Consider the following 25,613-nt stretch of genomic DNA (forward strand, 5'->3'; position numbering starts at 1 on the left):
CGATGGCTAGCAGCTCGCATAGCTTCCGGTACGTCAGAGCCATGGTCATGGCGAAGTGCATGATGGGTCGACTGTCTTCCGCTTCCATCTCCTCTTCCTTTCCAGCCATTGTCGATTTCGACGAGGTATGTGTGGATCTGTGCTCGTGTTTAAAATCCATGTAATCGGATCGTGGAGGCAGCAGTAATAGCTTGATTTTGTGATTTTCGTTCACTTAAAGCATTCATAAATTTATTCTTTGCAGAAATAAGCGATGGCGCAGCGTTTAACCCTCCGACGGCGCCTGTCGTACAACACCAACTCAAACCGACGGAGAATGTAAGTGTGTGCATTGATATTCGTAGACTGCAATAATATTTCTTAACAAGTGCCGATTGAGAACGTATGTGATGAGATTTTGGTCCTCGAATGGATAAAGCTTCATATACGAGGGAAAATATGCAGACAGCGATTGTTATCCTGCAACGCTGGTACTTGGCATGCATGGCGATCTGACACCACGCCGGTATTTGCAGCTCCAAGACTCCCGGCGGCAAGTTGGTGTATCTATACCTGAAGAAACCAGGGAGCGTCCCCAAGTGTGGTGATTGCAAGCTAAAACTGCGGGGCGTAAGTAGCATTTTGTGCCCGTTGTCACCGGTGTCCATCCTAATGCTTTGCAGCGCCAAATGGCTGCAGAGTTTCGCTGATGGACAACATAAATATTGCCGCAGTCACCCATTACTGCCTACGAGATCGACATCTTGCAGACAGAAAGTTCTGTGGGCGACAGAAGCTTTGATACACGTCGCTATGCTCCATGGTCGCCTACAAGTTCGTGGGCTGCGCGTGCTATCGTGATACCCAGTATCGATTTTTCCCAAATCAGAGCATCACCTAAATTACGAGCAGTAAACAGCGCTGAACAACAGGACGAAGAGAGTGATACAGACCACAGCGCTGTGTCACTCTCTTCGTCCTGTTGTTTAGCGCAGTTTACTGCTTGTAATCATGGACCAACCAGCCCACATGCGTACTCTTCTGCATCACCTAAATGTTTCGTTGCGAGGCGGGTGAGCAGCGTCGGCTGGCGTTGTTACAGCTATAGTTGAAGGCCGCGCCTGTTGCACGCGATTGGAAGGACTAACAGGGCAAGACCTCAACCTGTTTGTCCTTGCACAACACCTCTGCTGCTGTAGCCGCTTCGAAAGAAGTCGGACGAGATGAATTCCAACAAATAAACGATTTTGGCTGTCTTAAACGCCTGCTCTTCGTTGTATAGAGGTTCTCATTTTGCATGTGCGTGCCGTGTCTGTTTCAGCTCAAAGAATGACTAATTATTGTCATTGACAAGTTAACTTTCACGGTGGACACGTGTATTTCAGCTGTTGTCTCGTGAAATATAACAGTGGGGTGATTTGTACATTCACCAACATCAGGGTTACAGGTGACTTGCTGATGACATTGAGGACACATTGCAATGCCAATAGCAGCCATAATGATGCTTGTAATATAAAGGTACAGGTTGTGAAAATGGCCCTTATTGCCAAGAGTCACAGTGCTTAACTCAACGAAATAACAGCGAGGAAAATTAGTTTGGCCTTATGCGTGGCCAATTTAGCAAGGCATGGCTGCAACGGTTTGGAAGTGCATAGTAAGAACTAAGCTGTGGACAGTTAAACTGGTGATAAGTAATTGTTTGTGTAGCCAAAAGCACATGTGTAGAATAAATGCTAGTTCATTCTTTGTGACAAGGAGCTTAAGTGAATGGACATTATTTATTGGTGGGGCTATTTTGCCGACAATTTGTAGTCTTGCATGAGTGGATCCTGACAGAATTTGCACAAGCACTAAAATGTAAACATGTCTTTAGTACATTTTGGCGCTGTCACCAAGACACCAAAGGGGCTATGGAGATACCAAAGCGGGAAACTGGATTGGTCATGTGCAGGGGGCTCACCGAGGCCTCCATGTGCCGGATACCCACCGCGGTGGCTTAGTGGAATTGGGGTTGCGCTGCTAAGCACACGGTCGGAGGATCAAATCCCGGCCGCATTTCGATGGGATTGAAATGCAAAAGTGCCCGTGTACCGTGCACTGGGGCACGTTAAAGATCCCCTGAAGGTGAAAATTTGAGTCCCCTCACTACGGCGTGCCTTATAGTCGAATTGTGGTTGTGGCTCGTAAAACCAGAGAATTCAATTCCATGTTCTGGAAGTGTACAATACCCCTGTCAAGCGGGCAAGTGCACTTTGCCTAATCTAAATGTCGCAAGTGGAGTGTTCTTTTAGTAGAGTGCGTTCATAGAATGCACTTTGTTGGCTGAGTGTATAGCCTCACCGCCAGCAGTTTAAATGGTACAAAATGTAATGCAAAAAAAAAGTACACACGAGTTCATTTTAGTTGTTGAACAGCTTTTAACAAAATGATCGGTACTGAACTTGCTCATATTTTGTTATAGCATAGTCAAGTGCTGTCTCTTCGCATGCCACCATGTTCTGGATTGGCTAGGCATTCGTCTCGGCCGACACTGACTTGCAACACTTACAATAATATGTTGTGATTTTTTTTTAGAAAATATAGATTAAGTTTGTATTTATTTATAATACAATGCAAAGCAATCGCGTTTCAGACTTTTTCTTTTTAATCTAAATCTTCAGAAAATGCGCTCTGTTTTCCCGTTTAGCACCGTGTCACTCAAGGTACCGAAGTGCACTCTCCGTAAGTGTACTTGCTTGACAGGGGTATAAGATTCTGTCCACAATAGCAGGCCGTCCATCTTTTATGCGAACACCCCACTGACCACCCTGGTTCCAGCTTTTATTTCCCCGCTGCTCCTCGGGTGCCCTGAAGATCCTGCACTGCCCACTTCATAATCTTGGCTTCTCTCTTAAGGCATCTATTTACTGGTATTAGTTATATTGATGTGCTGTGAAAAATTGGTTGTGTCATGTGTCAGTATTTAAATCTGGTGTCTCATAATGCCCTGTTCAATTCTAGAGAATTTGCACTTAATGTTATCTATGAGGAGGCTAGTGTCTGCAGTTGCCACCATATTGCCAGGCACAATTTCATGCGTTCATCTCCAGGCTGCCTTTGAAATGAATGCCAAGTTGACAAAATTCTGGGGTTTTGCATGCCAAAACCACAATATGATTATGAGATACGCCATAGTGGGGGACTGGATTAATTTTGACCGCTTGGGGCTCGCTCATGTGCACCTAATGCACTGTACATAGGCATTTTTTCATTTCGCTCCCATCAATATGAGACTGCCATAGCCAAGGTTCGATCCCAGGCCTTCGGGCTTAGCAGTGCAACACAGTCACTATACGTTCATGGCAGGTACTGTCATGTTTTCTACCATCCTTTCAGTGTGCTTTGACTTAAATTGGTTGTGGACTGGCACATTGTTGACTATCTACCTAAGTGTACACGCACAAGTTAAAACAAACAGTCACATTTTGGATACAAAGCGACTGTGTTGACCCCCTTGTACTTGAATGATGAGGAGCAGTGCACCTCATCCATCTCGCCGGCAGTAAGGGCTAATTTGTTAAAAAGCTTTGTGACTTGTGAGCAACACGGAGCATACAGTCAGGGGACAGAGTTGTCTCACGAGGTGGATGCAGCAGCCAGGCAACTAAAGTTCTCACAGATAGTATGGTTAGTCGGAAAAGCAAGCAGGCTTCCCCTGGTATTTGAAACAGTGTTTCTGCTGCAGTAAAGCATGGAACTCTGTGTAGATTATGCAACCACAGCTCCCCAGTTGCCCACAGCTGTTGTTTAATCATGTTCTTGTCTTCAAGTACAGCAGAGCACACATTGCATGTGTTTAGTATAGTACTATTGTTTAGTGATGGCTGGAGATGCCCGCCACTTTCACAAGCAACAAGTAGTACGTGCCATTTTTACCCTGCTCGTGTGGCACTGATGCTTGATCACCAGACTTTTCTCTTACAACTGTTCCTGCCAAACATGGTTCATATACCATATTTTTGCATGTTTAACCTGCATCGAAAATAAGCAACCCAACTGTAAAATGAGAGTGCAGATTATATGTGAATTTCACATTGATGTGTGGCTGTATGAAGCCACACCTACATCAACTGCTTGTGAAGCATCCAGCTAGTCCAACATTATGTACCAGAGGTTTTCAGGATATCTCAGTTACTGATTTTTCTGACTGTGAAAGTGTTGAAATGTGGCGCAGCTGCCCCAGTCATGCTGTCTTGCAGGTTGAGCTTACTGCATACCTCCTGTACCATCTCGTATGTCGTAGCGAGTGACTGATGAAGGAAGTGCGGCTGCCTGTAAGCCAATGGCAAGAAGGAAGGGAATATAACATGGATAGCTTAATTCTTGCATTCTGCCAGCTGTAGAGCCAAACTGCATTTAAAGGGACACTAAAGGTTACCAGAAAGTCAAGTTAAAGTGGTAGAGCAATGTTCTAGAACGTCTAAGGCGTCAATATAATCGCGAACAGAGCTTTAGTAACCGAGAAATTGAGGTAAATGCATGACACGATTTGAGACCCCCCAGCGACATTCCGGTACTAACCCGATGACGAAAGCACTCCTCATAATTTGTGTTACTAATACTTAACTACTCGTATTAAAAATATCATTTCATTCAATTACAAGATGGAAGAAAATGTCTACGTCCATTCGATTCTAAGAAAAAAACATTTTGACGTTACCCTTCAGTAGTATGGGTGGTCGAAAGGTTTCGTTTCCGCTCGACTCTGCGCCGCGCACGCTTTGGAGTTTCAGTAATTTTGTTATCGCGTCGTGCTGTGCGGGTTCTGCTGGCTCACGAAACTTTCATTTCGAACAAGCAGTGAGATGTGATGTCGTGGGAAGCCCTCGTTGCTTTCCTGCTCCGGAGAGCCGGTGTCGAGGCCGCCGTCGTAGTACGCAACGATGACGGCAGCGCGAGCCCTCAGCAGCAAGTCACGCTCGTCAGTGCTCAAATCGCTGAAGTTGAGCCCAGCATCGCGAGCCAATCTGTCGTTGTCAGGGTCCATTGCGACGAGCGTCGAAGTTTGCGTCATAGAATAAAGTACCAGCTTATGGTAGCGCGTTTCTCCTTCCGCTAGCCACCATACTCTCGCTTTCGCTTTGCTGGCGGCTCTGTCTTGGCTCTGTTTCTGGCCGCACATTTGCGTTTTGCGCAGAAAAGCCGTAGCGTTGTCTGCGACGCTGTTCTACTCACCGATGGCGTAACGTCACTATGAGACCATGATGTCAGTACTCCTCGATCGGAGGGCGGGCGATTTGAACTGCACTAGAGGTACGCGGACGCTTCAGAATGCATTTTCTCTTAAAATAAGTCTCTCCTTGGCACGAAACAAGCGTTTCGAGGTTTCTGGGATGGTATTTCAACAGTCCACGTTCACTTAATAGTAACCTTTAGTGTCCCTTTAAGTTTATCATTCATTATCAGCGTTTGGGCATCTGGTTTGGATTGGCCCAGCGATCTTGACCTTGGGTGAGCAGATCAATCCCGGTGCAAGGCTAGCGACAGCTGCATAGCTGCTGTTGCTGTGGTTTTGTAAGTTGGTCTGGTCATTGGAGTTTTTTTTTTTTTTTCTTTTTTCTATACATGCTAGAACCTTTTCTTAAAGCCCCCTCCCTGCAGTGCTTTTTATCGAAGTAGAGAAATGTATTTGATGTTAAGTCAGACTATTCAGAAATACTTTGCCGCATGAAATTTATTCGATTCATTCAGCAGAAGTGGAGTTACAGCAATCAAACATACCATTTGCAGTGCTTCCACTCCTTCAATATTGGATTTGCAGTGTAAAGACTACAGTGGAGCAGGGTGTGCCCACAGCGCTCTGCCTACTATGTCGCTGTGGCGCACAATTCAAAATTTGATTTTAAATGTGCACGTAGACACTGCTATTGGCGATTTTACTGCCTACAACGCGCCAAACGTGGTTGTCCTCAGAGAGCCACAGTGCCCTCAGTGAACTCATCATGGCGGTATCTACAGTATCTACACTACATGGCAGACAGCAGCTACATGCAACTGCAGCGTTTGCTTTGCGAATGACAGAGCGAAAGTGCACGCTTGCGCTTATATTCTCCTGTCTAGCTGTGTTACGTGGTGGTGCGGACTGGCTTTGTCTTGCACCAGCTTGACCGATCGATAGTAACCATATCCAACTTGCGCATTTTGAAGACTATCAATAGCTAGGTAAGCCTGGCAAGGCTTCTAATCAGGAGTGAGCACACACTGGCAAGCATGCGTGTGGTCTGACCTTAAGTTTTGCTTGGTTTGAGGCTAGTTCAGTGTTCACAACTTGTCGTCGCCACTAAGTAGGGTGGCCAAATTTAATTTCTGCGCTGGCAGACGCAGCCGAGCGTAAGCAGAGGATAGTCTGCTTCTTTCATGAGTGCGTAATTACTTTTTTAAATTGGATAGCAGATTTTCTCTAACTTCAGCCTGTTTATTAAACTGTCAATAAATGTACACGGTAACACTAGAAAGAAGCGTATTGATCAAACAGCCTTCTTGATTGACGTCAGCTATTGGCCAATATCAGCCGCATATGAGAATCTGCTATATCACAAAATAAAGTGTCTAGAAAAGAATGAGGAGCAGGCTTCTGTTTAAAAGAGAGCTTTTGAGAGAAAGGAGACTTTGCGAGATCCACGCGCCACACACTGCTGCATAATTTGGCTGAGATGCTCACAGCAGCATATGCTCTCCGCAGACTTTGTCCGTGGGGGTGGTTCAGGGCCCCTAAGGGTTTATCTGCAATGAAATATTGCTTGCACACATTGTTTTTGCTTTGGCAGACATAATTGTTTAGAGCTGCTGAAGTTAACAAATACATTATTACCAAATTTTGACTAATTTCACGATTATGGTATGCCTTCGTAGTAGAAACTTAGAAGATAATCTTATTCAAAGACAACTTCATTTCATTTTATTCAGGATTGCTGGTGTTCTATGATATTCATAATCAAATTTGACACTCAGTACACAAATTTCACATTCACATCTTGTGTAGTCAAGAATAGTTTGAGAATACGGGGGTAAGCTTTTTTATTATTATTTCTTTTTTATTTGCACAAAACAAGTGCTGCGAGGTTTCTAGAGTACTTCAACAGTCCATGTTGACGTACTATTTGCCTTTAGTTTGTCCCTTTAACTCTTTCTTTACCATGGGAAAATTAGGCACTTTTTGGAGGATGTAGTACTATTTTTATTATAATCATGGTTAGAATGTCATGCCATATATTAATGAAAAGCTGATTCATTGTACCTTCTAAAGATCTTAATATTAAAAATGTTAGGGTGTATTATGTAATATTTGTAAAAAAAATTGAAAGATTGATAAAACATTTACATTATTGTGTTGATAACATGAAAAGAAGAAACGAAGGGAAAAATCTGAAATATGCAAAATTTTTGACATCAATTGCCGATAACAGGTCAAAGTTTCAATGTTGTAAGTCTTCAGGAACATCTTGCAAAAAAATGTCTTCTGTCTGGTGGAAACTGCCTAGTGCTTTCGAGGGTTGCCTCCGTTGTTCCAAACTAAAATCTGATTAAATCCATTCATCCTCGGAGTCATTGCTGCTATGTGCAACCAAACAATCACTTGAGATGCAACGGAATTGAGTGATGTTTGTGCAAAGGCCCAGCAACGAAAGTGTCTGCCATCTATGCAAACTGCTCTTTGTACCACCATTATGTATAACTCACCACCGCTTGGGAAAAAACAAACTACTTAGTCGGAAAACGGAAGTTTACTTCTTAGACAAGAAACTAGATGGCACGATAAATCCGTAGGACCGCAAATGGCTTTAGATTTTCGCGTGGCACATATAGGAAATGTATATAGACATACATATGTTTGGTGGGCATGGTAAGGAAAGAGTTTAGCATAGGCAACCTACCCTCCACATCACTCCTCTTTTGCTCATCCCCTCAGCTTTTGGCATCAAGCGAAAGGTGCATTATCTCCGCTTCTAGTTTCAAGCGGAAGCGACATCTGCTAAGGCTGCGTAGAGGTGTGAGCATGCAACTTCAGTGGCAGTGGAAATTGTTCATGTGGAACTGGTGTAAGCAATAAATTGTGGAGCGGTGACACACATCAAAGGCTGGTACTTGTGCTAAAACGGTGGTGACACATGGATGGATGAAGGAAGGGCTTTAGCCCTAGCCACTGATTTGCTGGTGCAGGTTTACTTCCTCTTTGATGCCACTAAATTTCAGTGGTGAATTTGTAGGATTAAAGAGGCCATAGGGAATGCGAAGCAGATTAATATATTTGCTTAAGTTTGGTGTGCACTATGTTTTAGTTTTCGTGCAGTGGAAAAGATAAGTCCTGTTCTTCCCTAACACAGCCACTTAGAGTGCAAGTTTGCTGTACTATCGCACAACACTTTGGCCATGTGCTTTCACCTTGTGGCTCAATACTGACTGCAATACTACATGCTACAAAATAATTGAGCTGCTCCAAACCATGCCTTCCCAAATTCAACCCTTAGCATTTTTCACATAACCATTGTATTGGGCTTACACTGTTATTGAAATTGAGGACCTTGTAGCGTGGTAAAAAGCAGGTAAGGGATTTGGGAGATATCTTGTATTTTTGATGCATGGCAGTGGGAACGGTGGAACGAATATACAATCATTTATTGGACAAGTTAGGCTGAAATCCAACTTGATAGTTGCTGGCATTCCCTCACTGCTTATAAAAAAAAGGGTTGGCCTAAGCGGACACATTCGGGTTATAGTGAAACACTCAAGATGCTTTCTTGCTTGAAAACTGGAGCCAGAGAGTTCATCCTTTTAAGAAACAAGGGGAATGTTCCAAATGTGAATGAATTGTAAAAAATTATTTTCTAAATTGAATATTTTTTGTATGCCACTGTGAGCTGACATTTAGGAATGCTTTCAAATACTACATTAAACACTCATCGATGGTTAAATTAAAATGCTGATTGCAGGATTTGTGCAGCCAAAAAGTATGCATAGATGTCCCATCCCCAGTGTCTTTTATTCTGTGCTAGTGACGACTTCAAAGACCTGTGCAGAAACCATGGCAAGGTCCAGTTGCGAGTCTGTGGGGCTGAGTGCCGGTGTCGTGTGTGGCTCGTGAAAAATGCACTCGTGTGATGCATAAGAGCTGCCACTTTACTTGTTACAGATAACGCCTGCAAGGCCTAGGGAACTGTCTGCACTCAGCAAGCGCCACAAGACCGTCACGAGGACCTATGGCGGCTCCCGCTGTGGCAAGTGCGTCAGGAACAGGTAAATAAGTTTTTGGCCATCCTTTTGCTGCGTGGTGAATGCTGTGTTGAAAATTGCATCTCTAGACTAGTGTTCTGAATTGTAAGCGATAAGACTCATTAATGCACAGTCAGTGTAGTGAAAGAACTGGGGTGGAATAATGCCATATTTTTAAGTTTCTGTTTAGTTGCCATCGTGCAATGTTACCAATCAGCCGATTATGGTGGATGCACGCGAGGCACCACTCATGCCAGTGATATGTACAGTCAACATCCTTTTTTCCTGGGGCCACAAGAACTTTCGGGAAAATCAGGCAGTCCGAAAAAAATGAATGCATGCCTTTTACTGCGCCCAAGTACTCAAATTGCCACAGGCATCTCTGAAATAGCTTTGAAGGCCTGCCAGTACACTTATAGGTGTATCGGTGCTTGTACTGTGACAGGAGTTGGTTGTGTGCACGTGTGTATAATTAAAGGGCCCCTGAAACAGTTTGTGGACAAATTTTGTAGGCGTCGAGGGTCCAGCTACAGTCAAATATTTGTGCCACAATTTAAGGGAAGCGTCTCATACTAAGAGAGCTACGGACGATTACAAGTTACCCTTGTCTCTACCATGCTTTTACTCAACTCGTTTGCCGAATGATCTGGGCTAAGCTCTGCATTCACTGGCTCTGTGTCGTGAAGTCTACTTCCAGTTGTCTTGAAAAGAATGGAATGGGGCATCTGCTTAAGAATGTTTGGTGTGTGCAGACTTGGTATGTTTTCGAGAGTTGTTAGCGTAGCATTCGACAGATGGTAAGCGCGATCATCATTGGCTAGACTTGGCACACGACATATCGCTACAAGTTCATGGTGTGCTCATTACACGGAAAAGAAAAAAAGTCAAATTTTGACGACAAAATTCAGGGGTGCGATCATTATGTGAGTAAATACGGTACAATCCCGTTTTATCCATCCGAGCTATGCATGTTCTGCAGTAAAACATTGTGAGTTCGACCATAGGATAATTCGGACTCATCGTGGCAGGCATATGCGTTATTTAATGCAATCAAACTTGTTAATTCAGACATATTTGGCGTCACATCGGTTAATTCGAACAGCTCTTGGGGCTCAGCGAATGTGGAGCGCCGCAAATGTACAACTCAAAAGAGCAAGAACGGTAGTAGCCTCCAACTGAAACGGAAGCTGCAGGGTCTGCATTGCCTTAGTCATCAGCAGAAATCGTATGTGAATGGCAGCAACGCCGGAACTGTTGTTGCATTTATCACCGCACAGCCCCTTTGGCTGTATGCCTCAACTGCATAGCCACCATTTGTTAATGCGTCAAGTCATGACATTTTCATTCCCAATAGAGTTAAGGAAAACGGTGTACTGTTCTATTTTGACTCTGCGCGCGCGTCGCCCACATGCCTTCAGAGCTGCAAGGTTCAGGCCCTTGCACTTTGTGGGGCTGTAGAAGCACCTGTGGTGAATGAAAAGGACGACCAAATTGCCAAATCAAAATGCAGTGGCCCTTGCCAGGTGGCAAGAACACTGTCATAGCATATTTTATGTTTGGGTCAAGTGCTCCCAAAACTTCGTGGCCTAATTTCTCAGAAGTTTCTCCTTTATGCGACTTTGCTTGTGGAAAGCGTAGCATGATGATGGCTGGACAGATTTTTATCTTTGTTTTAGAATAATCCCCAAGATTTGTGTTAATTGATACAGTCTCAGATATTTAATTTATGCTCCTCTTTGATTTTCTTACTGTATAACTTCAACACTGCACCGTGCTAATGCCAGTGTGCATGTTAGATCTAAGAATTGTAAACTAATTAAAAAAATTATGGCTCTGTCCTGACCTGAAAGATATATCTGAACAAGCACTGCCAGTGATTCTAGCATGGTTGATTGCGATGCTAGGCTTTGCACAAGCAGGCAATATGTTTAATTTCTTATAAGACATAATCTGTTAAATATTAATTTGAGAATTTATATTCTTTGTAATACCACTTTCAGTGTATATCACAAATTTTAACATTCTGCACTAAATAAAAATTGCCTTGATCTTCTCATCCCTGTTTATATGCTATAAGATTGACGGTGATCGGTACAATTGTTTACTTTTATCACATATATGTAGTCTCATGCAATCATGAAATTATTATGTTTGCACCACAACATTCACAAGCTGTGCTGAAATACAAGCACCCAATTAGGCGTATGCACAATGTCAGACTTCTACGCAAGGGTGTGATGAGGACGAAGGTGATATATGATGCTTGTCGAAAAAGAATGGTGATGACAGCTGCACAGAGGACTGACACATAGCTAGGGGGTTGGCAAAGAAAGCTTCAGCTTAAAATGACTGCACACACTGCTGCTTTAGTACTTGGCAGTATTAACCCTTTGAAGGTTTTTGACGTACGGGTACGGTTTCGACCCTCCGTTTAAAATTTCGTGCCGTAATGACGATGCGTTCTCACTGGGAGGTGCTGCCACCTCTTAGGACTTAAAAGAAGCATTTGAAATTTGTGCTGCCTTCTTGCAAAGATAAACAGAAAACTGATTTCTAGCTTCAGCGCGTCGTGCAGACTGCGGCAACACCCCTTTTGCCGTTTCGGTTTCGCCGCGTGATCGCAGCGGAGGCCCGCGAAACGTGATCTTTCTCTTTGTCGGCACTCTCTTGCGCGGGTGGCGGAAGTTGATTTCTATCTTTATTGGCGCTGCTCTTAGCTTATTTATCACCGCCGTTCATGAGGTATTCTGGCTCACTGCAGCAACGCGCTCACACGAGAGGGTGCCTCAGACCTCTGCCCAAGGCAGCAGCACGCAGAAATGTCAGGTGTGCCAACACAACTCGTCACTCCAAGAGAACAGACATGCATTTTAGGTGTGCAGACTGCGATAAGGCGCTGCGTGTAGACCCGTGTTTCAAGGAGTACCGCACTCTGAAATACTATTGAACATTTTGCAGTTCTGAGTGATACTGACACCAAAATACTGTTCCTAATTTTTTTTTACTATTTATTCCCGATTTTATACATTTTTTGTATTCAAGATCTGCAATAAAGTAATTTGACCACCTGGGAAAGTTTTTTTCAAAATAATTCAATGCTCAAAGGATTAACCGTAACCTAACGTGCATCCAGTTTTTATGAATTTAGAGTAGAAAATGACATGCACCCAAATCATAGTCCAGATTTCCCTAACCAGAAAAATGTACAATGCCTCCACTTCTGCCAATTAGAAAAAGATAAATCCGACACACTTTACCTTCACATAATGGAAATTCACATGTACTATCGGCCAAAAAAGTAAACGGACCACGGCTTAGGTGGCCGGAGCGGCTGGGGGACCACACCGGGGCGCTGCTATTGCGCTGCACGCGCTGACGGAGAGAGTGCCCCGAGTGACGCCAGACTTCGCCCTCACTCTCACGCTGGGCCTTATCATGCTTGATAAAGTTCCAGTGTGCCGTTCAGTTACTTAGGTGCTGACGGTCGCGACGAAGGGGACCGTGCATCGCCAGTAATCCAGCACATGGCACTGTCGCACAGTAACGGACGGCCGCCGGGTACTAAACCGCGGCATTGAGAAGGAACGAAGGCCCGTTCTGATTGTTGTTTGGCTTATACTCACCTTATCCTTCATATTAGTCCATCTCGCCGATGTCCACCGCTGCTCGATTTTAGGCAACATAACGCAAGTAGCCACAACGGCGGCTACGGTGATGCACGCTCTTTCCCGCCGGTGTGATAAGTTGCAGGTGCCAAGCTTTACTGAGGGCACGGCTTTTCTATCGAGATTACTTTTCCGGCATTGTCTCCAGCAGTGCGTTCATTGTTTATATCAGCGACTCCTCTGAAAACTGCTTTAATTAGCTACTACAATACGTAGACCATTATGAAACTTTACAAAAGTACGGCCAGGAAGAGATAATTGGGACGAAGAATCGGAAAAACTAGCCAGTCGTGAAAGTTTATTCACGGAAGCATTCCATGGCTTGAAGGGGTCCTCAGTGCGATGAAAAGTTGCCGCCGACCGCGATGACTTACTGGGCTTAGTCGCCTTGGCATCGAGAGCGCCACCGCTATAGCTTCGGACATCCGTGCATGCGTGCAGCGCTTCCCACACTCTATCACACCGATGTGAAAAAGTGCACGTTACCGTAGCCGCCGTTGCGGCTACTTGCGCGATGTTGCCTAAAATCGAGCAGTGGTTGACGCCGGCGACATGCACTAATATGAAAGACAAGATGAATATAAGCAAAACAACAATCACAACGGGTCTTCGTTCCTTCTCAGTGACGCGGTTGGATGCCCTGCGGCCACCCGCTACTGCACGACAGGGCCATGTGCTGGATTACTGGCGATGCACGGCCCCCTTCGTCGCGGCCGTCAGCAGCAGAGCAACCGAACGGCGCGCTAGAAACTTATCAAGCGTGATGAGACCCCCCGTGAGAGTGAGGGCGAAGTCTGGCGTCACTCGGAGCACTCTCGCCGTCAGCGCGTGGAGCGAGATAGCAGCGCCCCGGTGTGGCCCCGCAGCCGCTCCGGCCACCTAAGCCGCAGTCCGTTTACTTTTTTGGCCGATAGTACCTATTGTAATAACATGAAGTTGAATATAGGTTGACCTCTGGCTATGCGGTGAAAAGAAGTTTAAAGAAGTTGCATTGAAATAAATACTCAATGCAAAACATACTTTATTTAGTGAATACTCTCATACGTCGTCAGAGACAAAAACCGTATGTGTCAAGATTGTATCAGCCATTAGGAGGACTCGTGCACAATTCCACCACAGTGTCTTTTTCAAGTTTGGTGGTCACAGAACAAATTTTTTCATTGAAACGGTCACACCATTTCACGTTCTGTTCGTGAAAATCTAACAGTGTGGTGCTGCGATGCTCCCATTCACTTCTGATATTCTGTTGCATCGTTCTCTAGTGCAGCACTAGTGAAGCCGAGACCTGCTAATTTTGCAAGCCGATACTGTAGTAACGAGTTTGCAAAATTTGCATGTTTCCAACGGAGCAAAAATGGCAGCACCTTGTCTTTACTTCTTGTGCTGCAGTGGCCAGATCACAATTCAATAGTCATCTTACTCGGATGTCACTCAATCGTCCCCAATTCAGTCCGTCTTTAATATTCCACATTTCTTGAATGACTTTATAACCATTGCAAAGACATTGCAAAGACAGAGGTGACCTACACCTGAAATAACCACTTCAGCAGTTCGCCCTGCCGATCACACATGCCGAAAATGTCTTTGCATGCAAAATAACTTCTGGAAACTTTTCTTGCCATCTTGTGACAATGGCAGTGTCGCTGATGGTAAGCTGTTTACGCTGCAAGCACGGTATCAGTTTCTTATTCTGTTGTAATGGGCAAGCTATTTACGGACCCTCCTCCCCCCCCCTTTTTTTTTTTCAGGAAAAGGTGAGGGAGATGGGGTGTTGCGATGCATTGGGGAATAGAAACTTGTGAAGGTGGATGGTAGGTTGCGCAGTCCGAGATCCATGTTCTCAGTTCACAAACAATAGCATTTTTAATGAAGCGTTCTTAGCCTACCCCTGGCCTCTTGCATCTGTGCTGCATTTCTCATCTAATAGTTTTATTTGTGTAAGCTTGCACTTCAATGTGCCTGGCATGTGAGTTGCGGCCGGTGCTACAGGAAAAGCTTGTTAATACTAATTCCGCAGGAATGCTACGAAAATTTGAATTATACAAAATTAGAATGAATGAAAGCCGGAAAAAATCACTCGGTTAAAGCTCATATATAATCGGACGTAGCGTGAGCGTGCGTGCATGCACACGCTACGTTACGTTAGTGAGAACAATGTCTTTAGTTCAGCACACTGGCTTAGCCAACATAATCGGATGCGGCCGACGCGGTGCGACGTGCCCAAGGTTGGAATGGCTCTTGCTCTATCCATGTGTTGGTCACACTGACTGCGCTGACCCACAATTCATGGCGCTGAAAAAAAGGTGCCCACAACGCTTTGCTGACGGTTGCAGACAGCTGTTCAAAGCGGCATGCAGGTTGGGGATCATTCTGCACATGTACCAAAGAGAGCAGCCGATGGCGCGTGTCGAAGTATAGAGGGGACGGCATTTCGGCTGGCGCAGTGCAAGTGGCGTAGCATGACTGGCCGCAAGCAACGCACGCCGAGAACGTTGCACTATAAACGTGCTTTTGTGCCGCCGAGAGAGAAGCGGTTTATGTTGAGAAAGGAAAGGTTAGCGATATCTTCTGCAGCCCTTGAGGGAACACAGCTCAGCCCCAATGAGAAGGAGAAAGCTGGAGAAAAGGAGGTAGGAGAGGAAATGCGCCACCGGCGCTCGCCACAAAAACAAAAGCTGCGCTCTAAAATGCACTCGCGAAATGCGCCATAACCTGCTGTGACGTTGTCTCCATTGTACTCGTAGCTGCACCAGCTGCACGCTGCCAAGTTCCACTGTACTTATAGGTGGCATCCAAACACATATCCAAGTAATGCTTTTCTTTGAGTAACAGTCTTGAATCTCAAAGGCTAATGTTTTTTGGTACTGCGAGCCCCGATAAATGTCGTAGCCGCCATGTTTTAGACATTACGAAACATCCAGCGCCGTGTCCGTGTTTTTTCTTGTCTTGAGAGAGGGAGAGGACAGCCCTGCAACAAAAGCGTTGGCCATGCCTAGCCAGGCACAAACAAGTCTCTCCAGTCGAACCTAAACAAAGGGCCGCAGATGGAAAGAGCAAAGCTGTGTGGTCCGCATAATAGCATTCTCCCCATCCACGATGGCGCCGAGTTCGAATTATTGGTGGCGGTGTAGATTTGTGTGACTTAGCGGGATGCGTTACATATTGCTTTCAATATGTTGTTGGACGGACCACAGCAGCTACTTCAAATTATCAGAAATTTCGAATTGACGAGTTGTGAATTAATGAGCTTTTACTGTAGCCGACAAAAAAAAGAAGGTTTTATGTCTGAAAAAGAAGCGCATGCAGCCAGGCCAGCATTCATTTTCAACCATATTAGCTTAACCCCACTTCTACATTTCCAGTTGGACAGAACTGGCTGTGATTGGGAGGTCATGTTTGCAAAACTTTCTTTGGGGCATTCAAAGGTTTAGGTCCTATTGTTAGTCATGTTGCGTTGTCCATTGCCATGGCTGAGACTTCTGGGTGCATACATTGCAAGAGTCAAGTTGCCATTTTTTGTCAGGATGCGCTCGTTGTCTTGTGGGTTCACCAAAGCTGCGTTTACAGATTCCCACAGTGCATAGAATCTGCTTTGATTTTTTTTTTTTTGTCACTTTTTATCACGCTGCAGCAGGTGGGGTTTACATATCTGTAGGTGGAACCATTTCTGATGTTTATTTGCCCCATGCGTCGTATATGTTCCATGAACCCTGTGTGGTCATTGTTAGGACCTTTTTGTCTTGCCCAAGACCCATCTTTCATGCTGTATGTTCCTTTCCATGCTTTGTGCTAATGCCAGAATTTTATGTATGTCCATTCTAATGCCTAGCAGGTGTATGTTTCCTGCTGGGTTTCGCAAATGGACAACAGAAAAATATCTTAAGTCACCCATACTGCCCCTGGGCCTGTCTCTCAGGGGAAGAAAGTTACGCAAGAGACATTTATATAGCGTAGCTGACATGCTGGTGCCGTCTTTGTGCTGCCAGGCTTAATGCGGTATAAAGTTGTCATATCATATGCCACTGTGCCCAACTAGAACCATGCTTTGAAAAAAAAAAAAAGCACTTGGTGCGCACATCACCAATAGGAATGTGAACGCCGACATTTTCAGGTATACTTGACCTCCATTTAGTACAGCAAGGATAATGGTGGTCGTTGTAGTCGGCAGCCTCCAACCTTGGGGTAGTCTGGCGAATTCGTGTGCCTACCAAATAACAATGTTCAAGTGCCGCAAAAATTCTATTGTTAGAATCGGTAATTGCTATAACTGGGTTGCATGAAAAAATCAAAATGGGGGATGGCAAAACTGATGTAAATAAACTATAATGGCAGGGAGGCCAGTGCCCCTCCCCACCACCTTCCTCCATCCGGCTGCTGATTGTATTCACTCGTTTAACTGCTTCCTGGGCACTCCCATCGCGTGTAACAAGCTGCAACTGTTGGCGTTGCTATAACAACCACAAAGAGGGGTCATGGGTGGCAAGCAATAGGAGAACACCGCCGAGGCATCACTTTGGTGGCCGCAAAAGAGGCCTCTTTAAATATGCGAGAAGGTTGCCGCGGCAGCCTGTCAGCTTGAGAAATCCAGAAGAAACGCTGAGGCGAGATAGCCACAAGCATCTCGCCACGTACTTCTCACTGGCTTGCACAAGAAAACCCTATGCCCGTCAGCTTTGCATGTTTTATTTGAGGCTTGCCGACATCCTTCAAGGCATCCACGCGCTCCACGTAATGCAGTGGGGTTCCTCGCAAAAATAAGTCCCCGGAGGAACTGAATCATCTACTAGGCCTCCTGTGAGGACATCACCGTCGCTCTCCGATGCAAGCAGATTCACGCCTATCAGTTAGAAGCACTAGTTTCCAAATCTATAGCTGTGCGCTTTCTTTTCACCGGCAGTGTCGTGCATTGCCGTTGATCAGCGGCCGGATCAGCCATCTTCCGTTTCGTCAGCAAGTCAAATGAGGCTGCAAAACCACATGGCCAGGACCGATTTCGACGTAAGCAACAAACACAAATGCGAGCGTTTAAGCTGTTTGTAGAGCTGCACTGAATGAGGAGCCAGCAAGCAACATGCAAGCAGCGCAGTTGGCATGATCTGTTCGTGTTTCGGAGGGTGGCGTGGTGTAGAAGCTATGAGCCCAGCCCATTTGTGTTCGGAGGGGTCGAAGGGCGACGGGAGAGAGGCACGCAAAGGCTCGAAAATGAGCACACGGTGGCTGTTGGAGCCGTGGGCTGTCGTGCAGCGGCTCGAATTTCTCCGTTTTCTTTTATTTTCAAAGATTTCACATTTCCAAAATCTTTCGGCTCTGACACCCAGCAGCCAGACATCGTTATAACCTAGGCATCTGGGCATTGTAGTAAGCGGGTTATTTCACCATGGAAAACATAGAAAAGTTCACAGTGCAGCAGCTTCTTGTTTTTATAAGCGATATAGTGTTAAAACCGGTGTAGTTATAACTGGGTTTGACTGTATTTGCTATAGCCTCTCAGGTCTAAAAAGACTTGTAATGTGCTCTCTATTATTGAGGATATTTCTCCCTGATTCAACAACTTGCAGCAAGCGTGAGGCACGAACTATGAACAATATTTCTGTTAATGGCTTGCAGTTTTCATTGTGGGCTGTGCTGTGATGCAAGCATCGACAAACCCATGCAGCTTGGGATGTTGTGGTGCTGTGGTTTAGTAGACATGGCACAGCTACATTACATCAATCTCTGATGTAGGTTATGTGTTGGTATAATTGCGTGGCTTGGTGTGTAGTAGGACCTCATGGATGCAGTCCTGTCACGTACAATTTCCCGATGCCAACGTTCGTGATTGAGAATGCAAAAAATGACCCAATATAGTTACTTATTTTTTACCGGTTCATGCGTTCCCGGAAAGCAATCTTTCGGCACCAACATTCAGTTCATTGCCAATCTGAAATCATAAGTTTTTGGACCACTAGGTCCCACGCAAACAAGAAAATTCACGAGGTGAACATGATGTAGAATCAGCAGATTCACCGCAATACTTGACCGCCCATGGCGTGGAAGCAGCGGCGCACACTCAGTTTCTTCCCAGCGAATCTCCCTGGTAGTCGCACGTTGCATTCACAGCTGTTGGTGCCAACCCTATTGCGATAAACATTTTCACCTATCTATTTTCAGCATGTGGAGCGTAGTGCCGTTGGAAGCATAGTGCGCTGCTGTTCTCTGCTGCAGACAGTCGCTTCGACGGCATCCGGCATAGCTCACTAGCACAATTTGGTTTCTATTTCCCGTAACCATCTCGAAATACTGCAGTAGACTTCCCAACCTGGGTTAAGCTGGGCTATGGACACTGCTAAGCAGCACTGCTTGCGCGAGCAAATAAAAACTTTGGAAGGCAGTGCGTAGGTGTCTTCTGTATGGGCTGTGAAATTTTATCTCCCATGCATTTGCCCACACAAGCCTGGTGTTCAGCACCACAGTAGCCTTAAAAACGCGAAGGGCCGACACCTGCCCATGAAAAGTAGCTCCGGAAGCTCGCAACAAATTTATACCACTGTCACACAGGCAGTTTGCATTGTGACCGAGTAATCCGAAATGGATGTTTTTACACAGGCACTTGTGGCCATGATTTTGCACAATGCAAATACAGTAGATAGTGATCGTAGGCTGTTGAGTGTGCCTTCACGCTGAGTGAGCTCAACCAACTTCGGCTGGAATGTTGGACCATGCAGCAGCGACCGTTCTTGATTGCAAAAAGGAAATTTTGATCCAGATTAGGCTTGATTGCAATCAAAAGTGCCCATGTTGCACCTCTATGAAAGAGTGAACAAAAGTCCAAGCAATTCAAACTGCTGCTGCCCTGTTCTCATAACATGACTCATGGAGTAAAAACGTTGCACATACAGCTCACATTCTTTTGACAAATAGGCTACCCAATCATATGGTTATGCGAAAGCGCTCAGCTGCTTGCAATTATCTACTTTGGAAATGTTACCAATCAAGGGCAGGCTGTCGCACAGGAAAGCACAATATGCATTGCACTCGCAAACCAGCTGCAGTGATATTCTTGTCGTCACAAGCAAACTGTCATGACTGAGCTACAAGGCAAAGCAACAACACTACTGCAAATGTTAGCAAGCATTAAGGAAAGCAGCAAAATCTGACTTACTTGATGCAGTAGACGTTGGTTACCCATGCCTGCCTATGTACCATTTCATATCATTTACCCAGGCAATTGTAGAACTTGACTGATGGCTGCAGGCCCAGGGTGTTTTTATCACTTTTGTGGGAGTTCACAGAGTAGTACAAGGCTCCTTGGGGGTACCTGACCGTCGAGCCATCGCGAAACAGCGATTCAAGGAGCAATTTTGCTAAGATCGGTGGCATTGCGAGCGCCTCAGGGTGCTGGTGTCTGCTGGCAAATTTGAGGTTGAGTCCCATAGGTAAACAAAATGCGTATCGGGCCGCGCTAGCCCCACCAGCTTGTCAGCGTCTCATGGCTTTAAAGATTAGCACAATGCATTTCATTAGGTAGCGTTCAAATACAGTTGAGTGTGTCAATTTCTTAATTACTTAGGATCATACTTTTTTTCCAGCACGTAGGAACAAGGTTCTACTGTGTACATGCGTGTATACCTATTTGGTAGTGCAATTCAAAATCATAAAGTGCATGTACACCCAGTGCCAGTAAGTGAAGTAACAGCAGCATTGTTTCCAAGGAATGAACTCATGGCATGGATTCAACCCTGACCTGACATATGCCAAGTAGCTATCCCATTCAACATTGTTTCATGGAAAATTTTATGCCCTTTCAATGCAAATTTGGATGCTCCATTTTATGTTCCTTGCTCACTGTGGTAGAGAGCTGTGGTTGTGGGGGTGGCTCTGTGTGTATGTATGTGTGTGTATGTGTAGTTAATGTCACAACAGTTGGATCTTTGGGATGTGATGTCATCTTCGCTGTCTTTCTGCATTGAGCTTCAAGAAATGCTTTTAAATTGCATTTGCTTCAGCACTCTCTGAGCATTGTTCTTGACTTTTATTTATTTATTTATTTTTTTTTGCAGGATCATCAGGGCTTTCCTCATTGAAGAACAGAAGATTGTGGCCAAGGTGTTGAAAGCAAAGCAGTCCGAGGAGCCAAAGAAGGCATCGAAGAAGTGAAATGTCATGACAGAGGGAAATACATAAACCATTTGTTTAAACTGTCTGAATGGGCTTATTTACGCCTCTGAAGATTCGTGGACCATAGATAGTGCAAGATATTTTTGACATTGTGTTACAGGGCACTCTTTCTCAAACAAACTTTCTCATGCAAATATTTTTCAATTAGATAATGTCCGCTATGCACTTACAGTTGCAATTTGACGTTTTCTTAACTGGTGTCATTGCAGAGCATGTGTTGTCAGTCTTACTGTGCTTGCATGTCCTTACCTAACATGACTGCAAAAATTTCAGAAGATGGCCGTTCATGAAAGGAGAGGGCTATTGGAAAAACTGTTTTTCGACCATTTGCAGAAGTTACATCCTCAAGTTTAGGTTGTGTACAGGGGTTTCAGAAATATGTGCTAAACTTTCTTGTGTAATATGGGCAAGCATTCGCCCATTACTGATTTCATTGCACCTCTGAAATAGCTTCCTGTTTTATATTAGTTTACATATCTGATGTATTTCTGAAATTAATTTTCGAGTATCACTCGTCCTGCTTCGTTATTTTGTCTCGCCCTGCATTGTTCGGGTAAACCAAATACAAAAGTACTGTGCAGACCTGAAGCATGTAACCCACATTGGTAGCCCTCTATAGCCCCCACACGCAATTCAACTACAAATATAAATTGCCAAAAAAACAAATATAAATTGCCGGGCAGCCAGGGCCGTAACGGTGTCTTCCTGCAGACTCGAGACCTCTGTCGGGCGTTCATACGAGCAAACAACTGAATTGTCACAAGTGTACTTAATTCCTTTGCTGTTTACTGTCACAAAATTGTCGTGGTATCATAAGTTGCAAAGCAGTGGTCCATCCTTTCACTTCAGTTCTTAACTGAACTATCTCATGAGCCCAAGCGCAAATTCGGCGATGGCCCGTGCCCGTCGGATCAGTGCCCGGCGGACCTCGGAAGTGCCGTCGCGAAGGGCGCCTTCCCACTGCTCTGTAGTGCGGGATGCAAGAAGGATGCGGGGAAGGGATGGGAAGCAAGAAGCGGTGCATTGTATCGTAATGTGCAAGGTGGTGGGGGAAACGCCACATCCTGGACAAGCGTCGGGGTAGCGCGTGGGGTATAGGATGTGCAGGAAGTGGAGATTGGGAAATGTGTGGGTCTGCAATTGTGTGTGTGTGGGGGGGGGGTGGTAGTTGCGACCATCATCATCATAAAAACTTTATTGTAAGATTGAGGAGCTTGGGGACACGCAGGCGCCCGCACTACCACATTGCACTAAAGCGTTTGCGTTAATTCGGTCCATAACGCTGGCAGCCCGTTCAGTAGCATATATGCATGGTCTGCACGACCGGGTCTCAAGAGCGCAGCAGGGTCTCCCAGTCCTGCCAGGTCTTCAGGTGCTCTAGGCCCCGCGCTGGAGAATCCGCCGGGCAATGAGAAAGGAGATGGTGAGCAGAAGCGCGAGGTTCGGGACAGAGAGTACAGACTGATGTGAGGAAAATTGGGTGATAGTGAGAAAAATGGAGAGGAGATGGGAGAGTGTGTGTAATTGGCGCCAAGGGGCTGTTTGTCGATTGCTAAGGGATTTGTGCGGTGGAGGGTACAGCTGGATGCGCCGCCTTGGAGGTATTCGTCAGCTCGTTGAAAGTGTGCGCGCGCTCCTTCGTGAATCACGGATCGGAGGCCACAAGAGCCCGGTTTAATGAACCTCTGGCTAAGAGGTTGGCGGCCTCGTTTCCAGGATTCCCGCAGTGCGCGGGCACTCGTATCAGCTCCACTTGACGGGGCAGGGTTGCAACAGGCGAGTCCAGTATGCAAAAAGCAGGGACATGGACTCGGCCGCATGCGAAATTTAGGATTGCAGTTTTGGAATCTGATAAAACATACCGTGCTTCTGTGTTGATGATGGCTAGGGCAATGGCGGCTTTCTCTGCAGCTTCGGGAGAGGTGCCTGGGGGGAGTGTGTGTGTTCCGATCGAAGAGTGCGAGTGATCCACCATGGCAGCGACCGCTTCATCGCCCTTGCAGGCTGCGTCTACCCATACGGCGTCCGGTTCCGAGCCGTAATAATGGTGGAGTGCTGTAGCTCGAGCACGGCGGCGCTTATCGTGGTGGTCAGGGTGCATGTTACGGGGGAGTGGCGTAATGGGCAGTTCACGGTGTAAGGGTATATGGAGCGTAATGGCGGATCATTGGCTGGTATCCGGATTCCAAGGGAATGCGGGATGTACCGGTCAGTGTTGGTTTGTGTGAGACGAAGGTATTCTTGGCGGTGCGCGTCTACAAGTTCCCCGATTGTGTTGTGGAGGCCTAATTGTGCGACCGCCTCCTCCCGAGTGAAAGACGCCGGGGGAGGTTGGTACAGCCGACGCTGGCATGTGTAGTTTAGTGTAACCTCGCGATATGTGAGGAGTGGGGGGGAACTGTGCTCTGTGCTGGCCGCCTTACTGCGCAGGGCTGCTCAGAGGGTGAGTTCTCGAGCGGCCGCATGAACGTGTTCATTACCCAGTATAGTGAGGCATGTCCAGGCGTCCAAAGCAGGTGAATGTTGTGGGTGAGGTGCGCTGTTTGTGGAACACCACGACCTGACATGAAAGCCCTACGTGCCGCTTGTGAATCGGTGATTATTTAATACGTTTCCCCAGGAAGCTCGAAATGTGTTGGATGGCAAGGGTAACCGTTAGGATCTCTTCCGAGTCTGTAGCTGAAGTTGGAGAGAGGATAGAGGCAGAGCTGACGACCTCGTGGATGCCGTCGACCACCATCGCTGTATGCCCTTGTGCCGTACAAGCACAAGGGCATACAGAGTCCGTGTGGAAGACTCTGTTCTCCTCAAGTTCGCCAAGAGTGCGAGCGAGGTATCTCACCCGTGCCCGCTGTCGACTGACATTGTGCTCGGGATGCATGTTACGGGGTATCGCATGCACCCGGAGCATATATCGTAGTGATCCTGGCCGGTACGGAGCTCCCTTGCATGTGCGGAGATGCGGGTGGAAGCGGGTGGCCCAGGCAAGTGAGGAGGAACTGTCTACCCGTTGTCTACTGGGCCTCGAGCAGTTCGTCGAGGGTATTGTGTACCCCGAGCGATAAAAGACGTTGGTTAGAGTTATTGTGTGGAACACCGAGTGGCCTTGCGGATGAGCGTGTTCACGCGGTCACGTGCCCGCGTTAGGTGGTGGAAGGGGACATTATAATTGAAGCAGATAAGAATGCACGCGTTTACTAATCCGAGCATGTCCCTTTCCTTAAGTCCCGAGCGTTGATTGCTAACGTGGCGCAGCAAATGACCTGTTCCGTAGGGCGCGAAAGTAGAGATACGGTGTGTCATCGTCCTGAACGTAAAATTCGAGGACGCGCGCTCGCGGACGAGTTCAGACTTGTGGGGTGCGCAACTGAGGCCGCCCCTTCGGGCGTAGTCTGACACTATCTCGACCGCCTGTTGCAGCCGGTCTTGTATGGCTCCGTCAGAGCCCCGAACCGTCCACAGCGTTATATTGTCGGCATAAAGCGCATGGTGAAGATTCGGCGAGGTTATTGAGGATGAGGTGGTGCTCCACATGATCGAAGGCCGACTTAAGGTTCAGCGCGAGCAAAGCGCGGGTTTGGGCTCCCTGCGGGGGACCCAAGACATCCTCATTTATTTGTAGTAGCACGTCCTGTGTCAACAGGTGTGAACGAAAACCGAATTGCGCATGCGGGAAAAAGGACTGGCCCTCGCGGAACGGCTGCAGGCGCCGCAGGACCACGTGCTCCATGAGCTTGCCTATACAGGACGTAAGTGACAGGGGTCTGAGATTATTGATAGAGAGATATATAAACCTATAGGTTTCCCCGGCTTTGGGATGAGAGATATATCCGCGTGGCGTCATGTCTGGGGCAGCGTGCCATTCAGCCAATGCTCGTTAAACGTGTCCTCTAACTGCTCAAGATCCTCGTTGTTGAGGTTGTGGAGAGTCGCGTACCGGACGTGGTCTGCTCCCGGTGCCCAGTTCTTGCGGATGTCCTGCAAACACGGCACGGACTTCCTGAACTGTGATTTCTGCGTCTAGCGCGGTGGGCGGCTCCGTGATGTGCGGGTACGGACGGTATCGAGGGCTCGATCGAGCCTAACGTGATAAAGCGCGTCTCGAGCTCCTGGAGGAGGCGGTCGAATTGCCTCGGAACAAGTGAGTAAGAAAGTGTAAGCGCCTGTGTGTCTGCGTCTTGGTGGCCGGTGGATCTATCAGTGCTCGGAGAACGACCCACGTCTTAGCCGTGCTTAGTGTACCGGACAGACGGTCACAGAATCCTCTCCAGTGATTACTGGTAAAAGTCTGAGCGTACTGCTGCGCTTCTCGCGTAATACGGGCAACCCGTAGTTGCAACTTGCGATTCAGACGCAGCCTCCTCCATCGCTTCGTCAGCCCCCTCCTGGCGTCCCACAGGTGGAGCAGGTGTGGGTCAACTTGGGGATTGGCAGACGTATAGTAGTGATCGCGCGTGTGGTTGTCTCGAGGTCTGCTGTGAAGGCTGCGAGCCAGTCCTCGTAGCCACCCGCATTTAGAGCGATGCTTCGACGCTCCAGAAATCGAGTTCAATCGGTTTACGA

At 46.5% G+C, this 25,613-nt stretch overlaps 1 protein-coding gene across 1 annotated transcript; it reads left to right on the forward strand.

Annotated features, from left to right (window-relative positions):
• The first annotated feature begins 42 nt into the window (after nucleotides 1–42).
• Nucleotides 43–21,075, forward strand: LOC142576300 (large ribosomal subunit protein eL34-like). Its single transcript, XM_075686362.1, has 5 exons — nucleotides 43–125; nucleotides 245–318; nucleotides 516–609; nucleotides 9,149–9,252; nucleotides 20,933–21,075. Exons 2-5 carry the CDS (start codon nucleotides 254–256, stop codon nucleotides 21,027–21,029), a joined length of 360 nt encoding a protein of 119 aa, XP_075542477.1. The 5' UTR covers nucleotides 43–125; nucleotides 245–253; the 3' UTR covers nucleotides 21,030–21,075.
• Nucleotides 21,076–25,613: the final 4,538 nt, after the last annotated feature.

Source organism: Dermacentor variabilis, chromosome 1 (genome assembly GCF_050947875.1).
Source record: "Dermacentor variabilis isolate Ectoservices chromosome 1, ASM5094787v1, whole genome shotgun sequence".
NCBI lineage: Eukaryota > Metazoa > Arthropoda > Arachnida > Ixodida > Ixodidae > Dermacentor > Dermacentor variabilis.

What these genes read in the sequence shown, in the direction of transcription:
- LOC142576300 (XM_075686362.1), top strand. Translation starts at nt 254, where the DNA reads ATGGCGCAGCGTTTAACCCTCCGACGGCGCCTGTCGTACAACACCAAC. An exon ending in AACTCAAACCGACGGAGAAT is followed by an intron (nt 319 to 515) that starts GTAAGTGTGTGC and finishes CGGTATTTGCAG; the next exon opens with CTCCAAGACTCCCGGCGGCA. An exon ending in GGCAAGTGCGTCAGGAACAG is followed by an intron (nt 9,253 to 20,932) that starts GTAAATAAGTTT and finishes TTTTTTTTGCAG; the next exon opens with GATCATCAGGGCTTTCCTCA.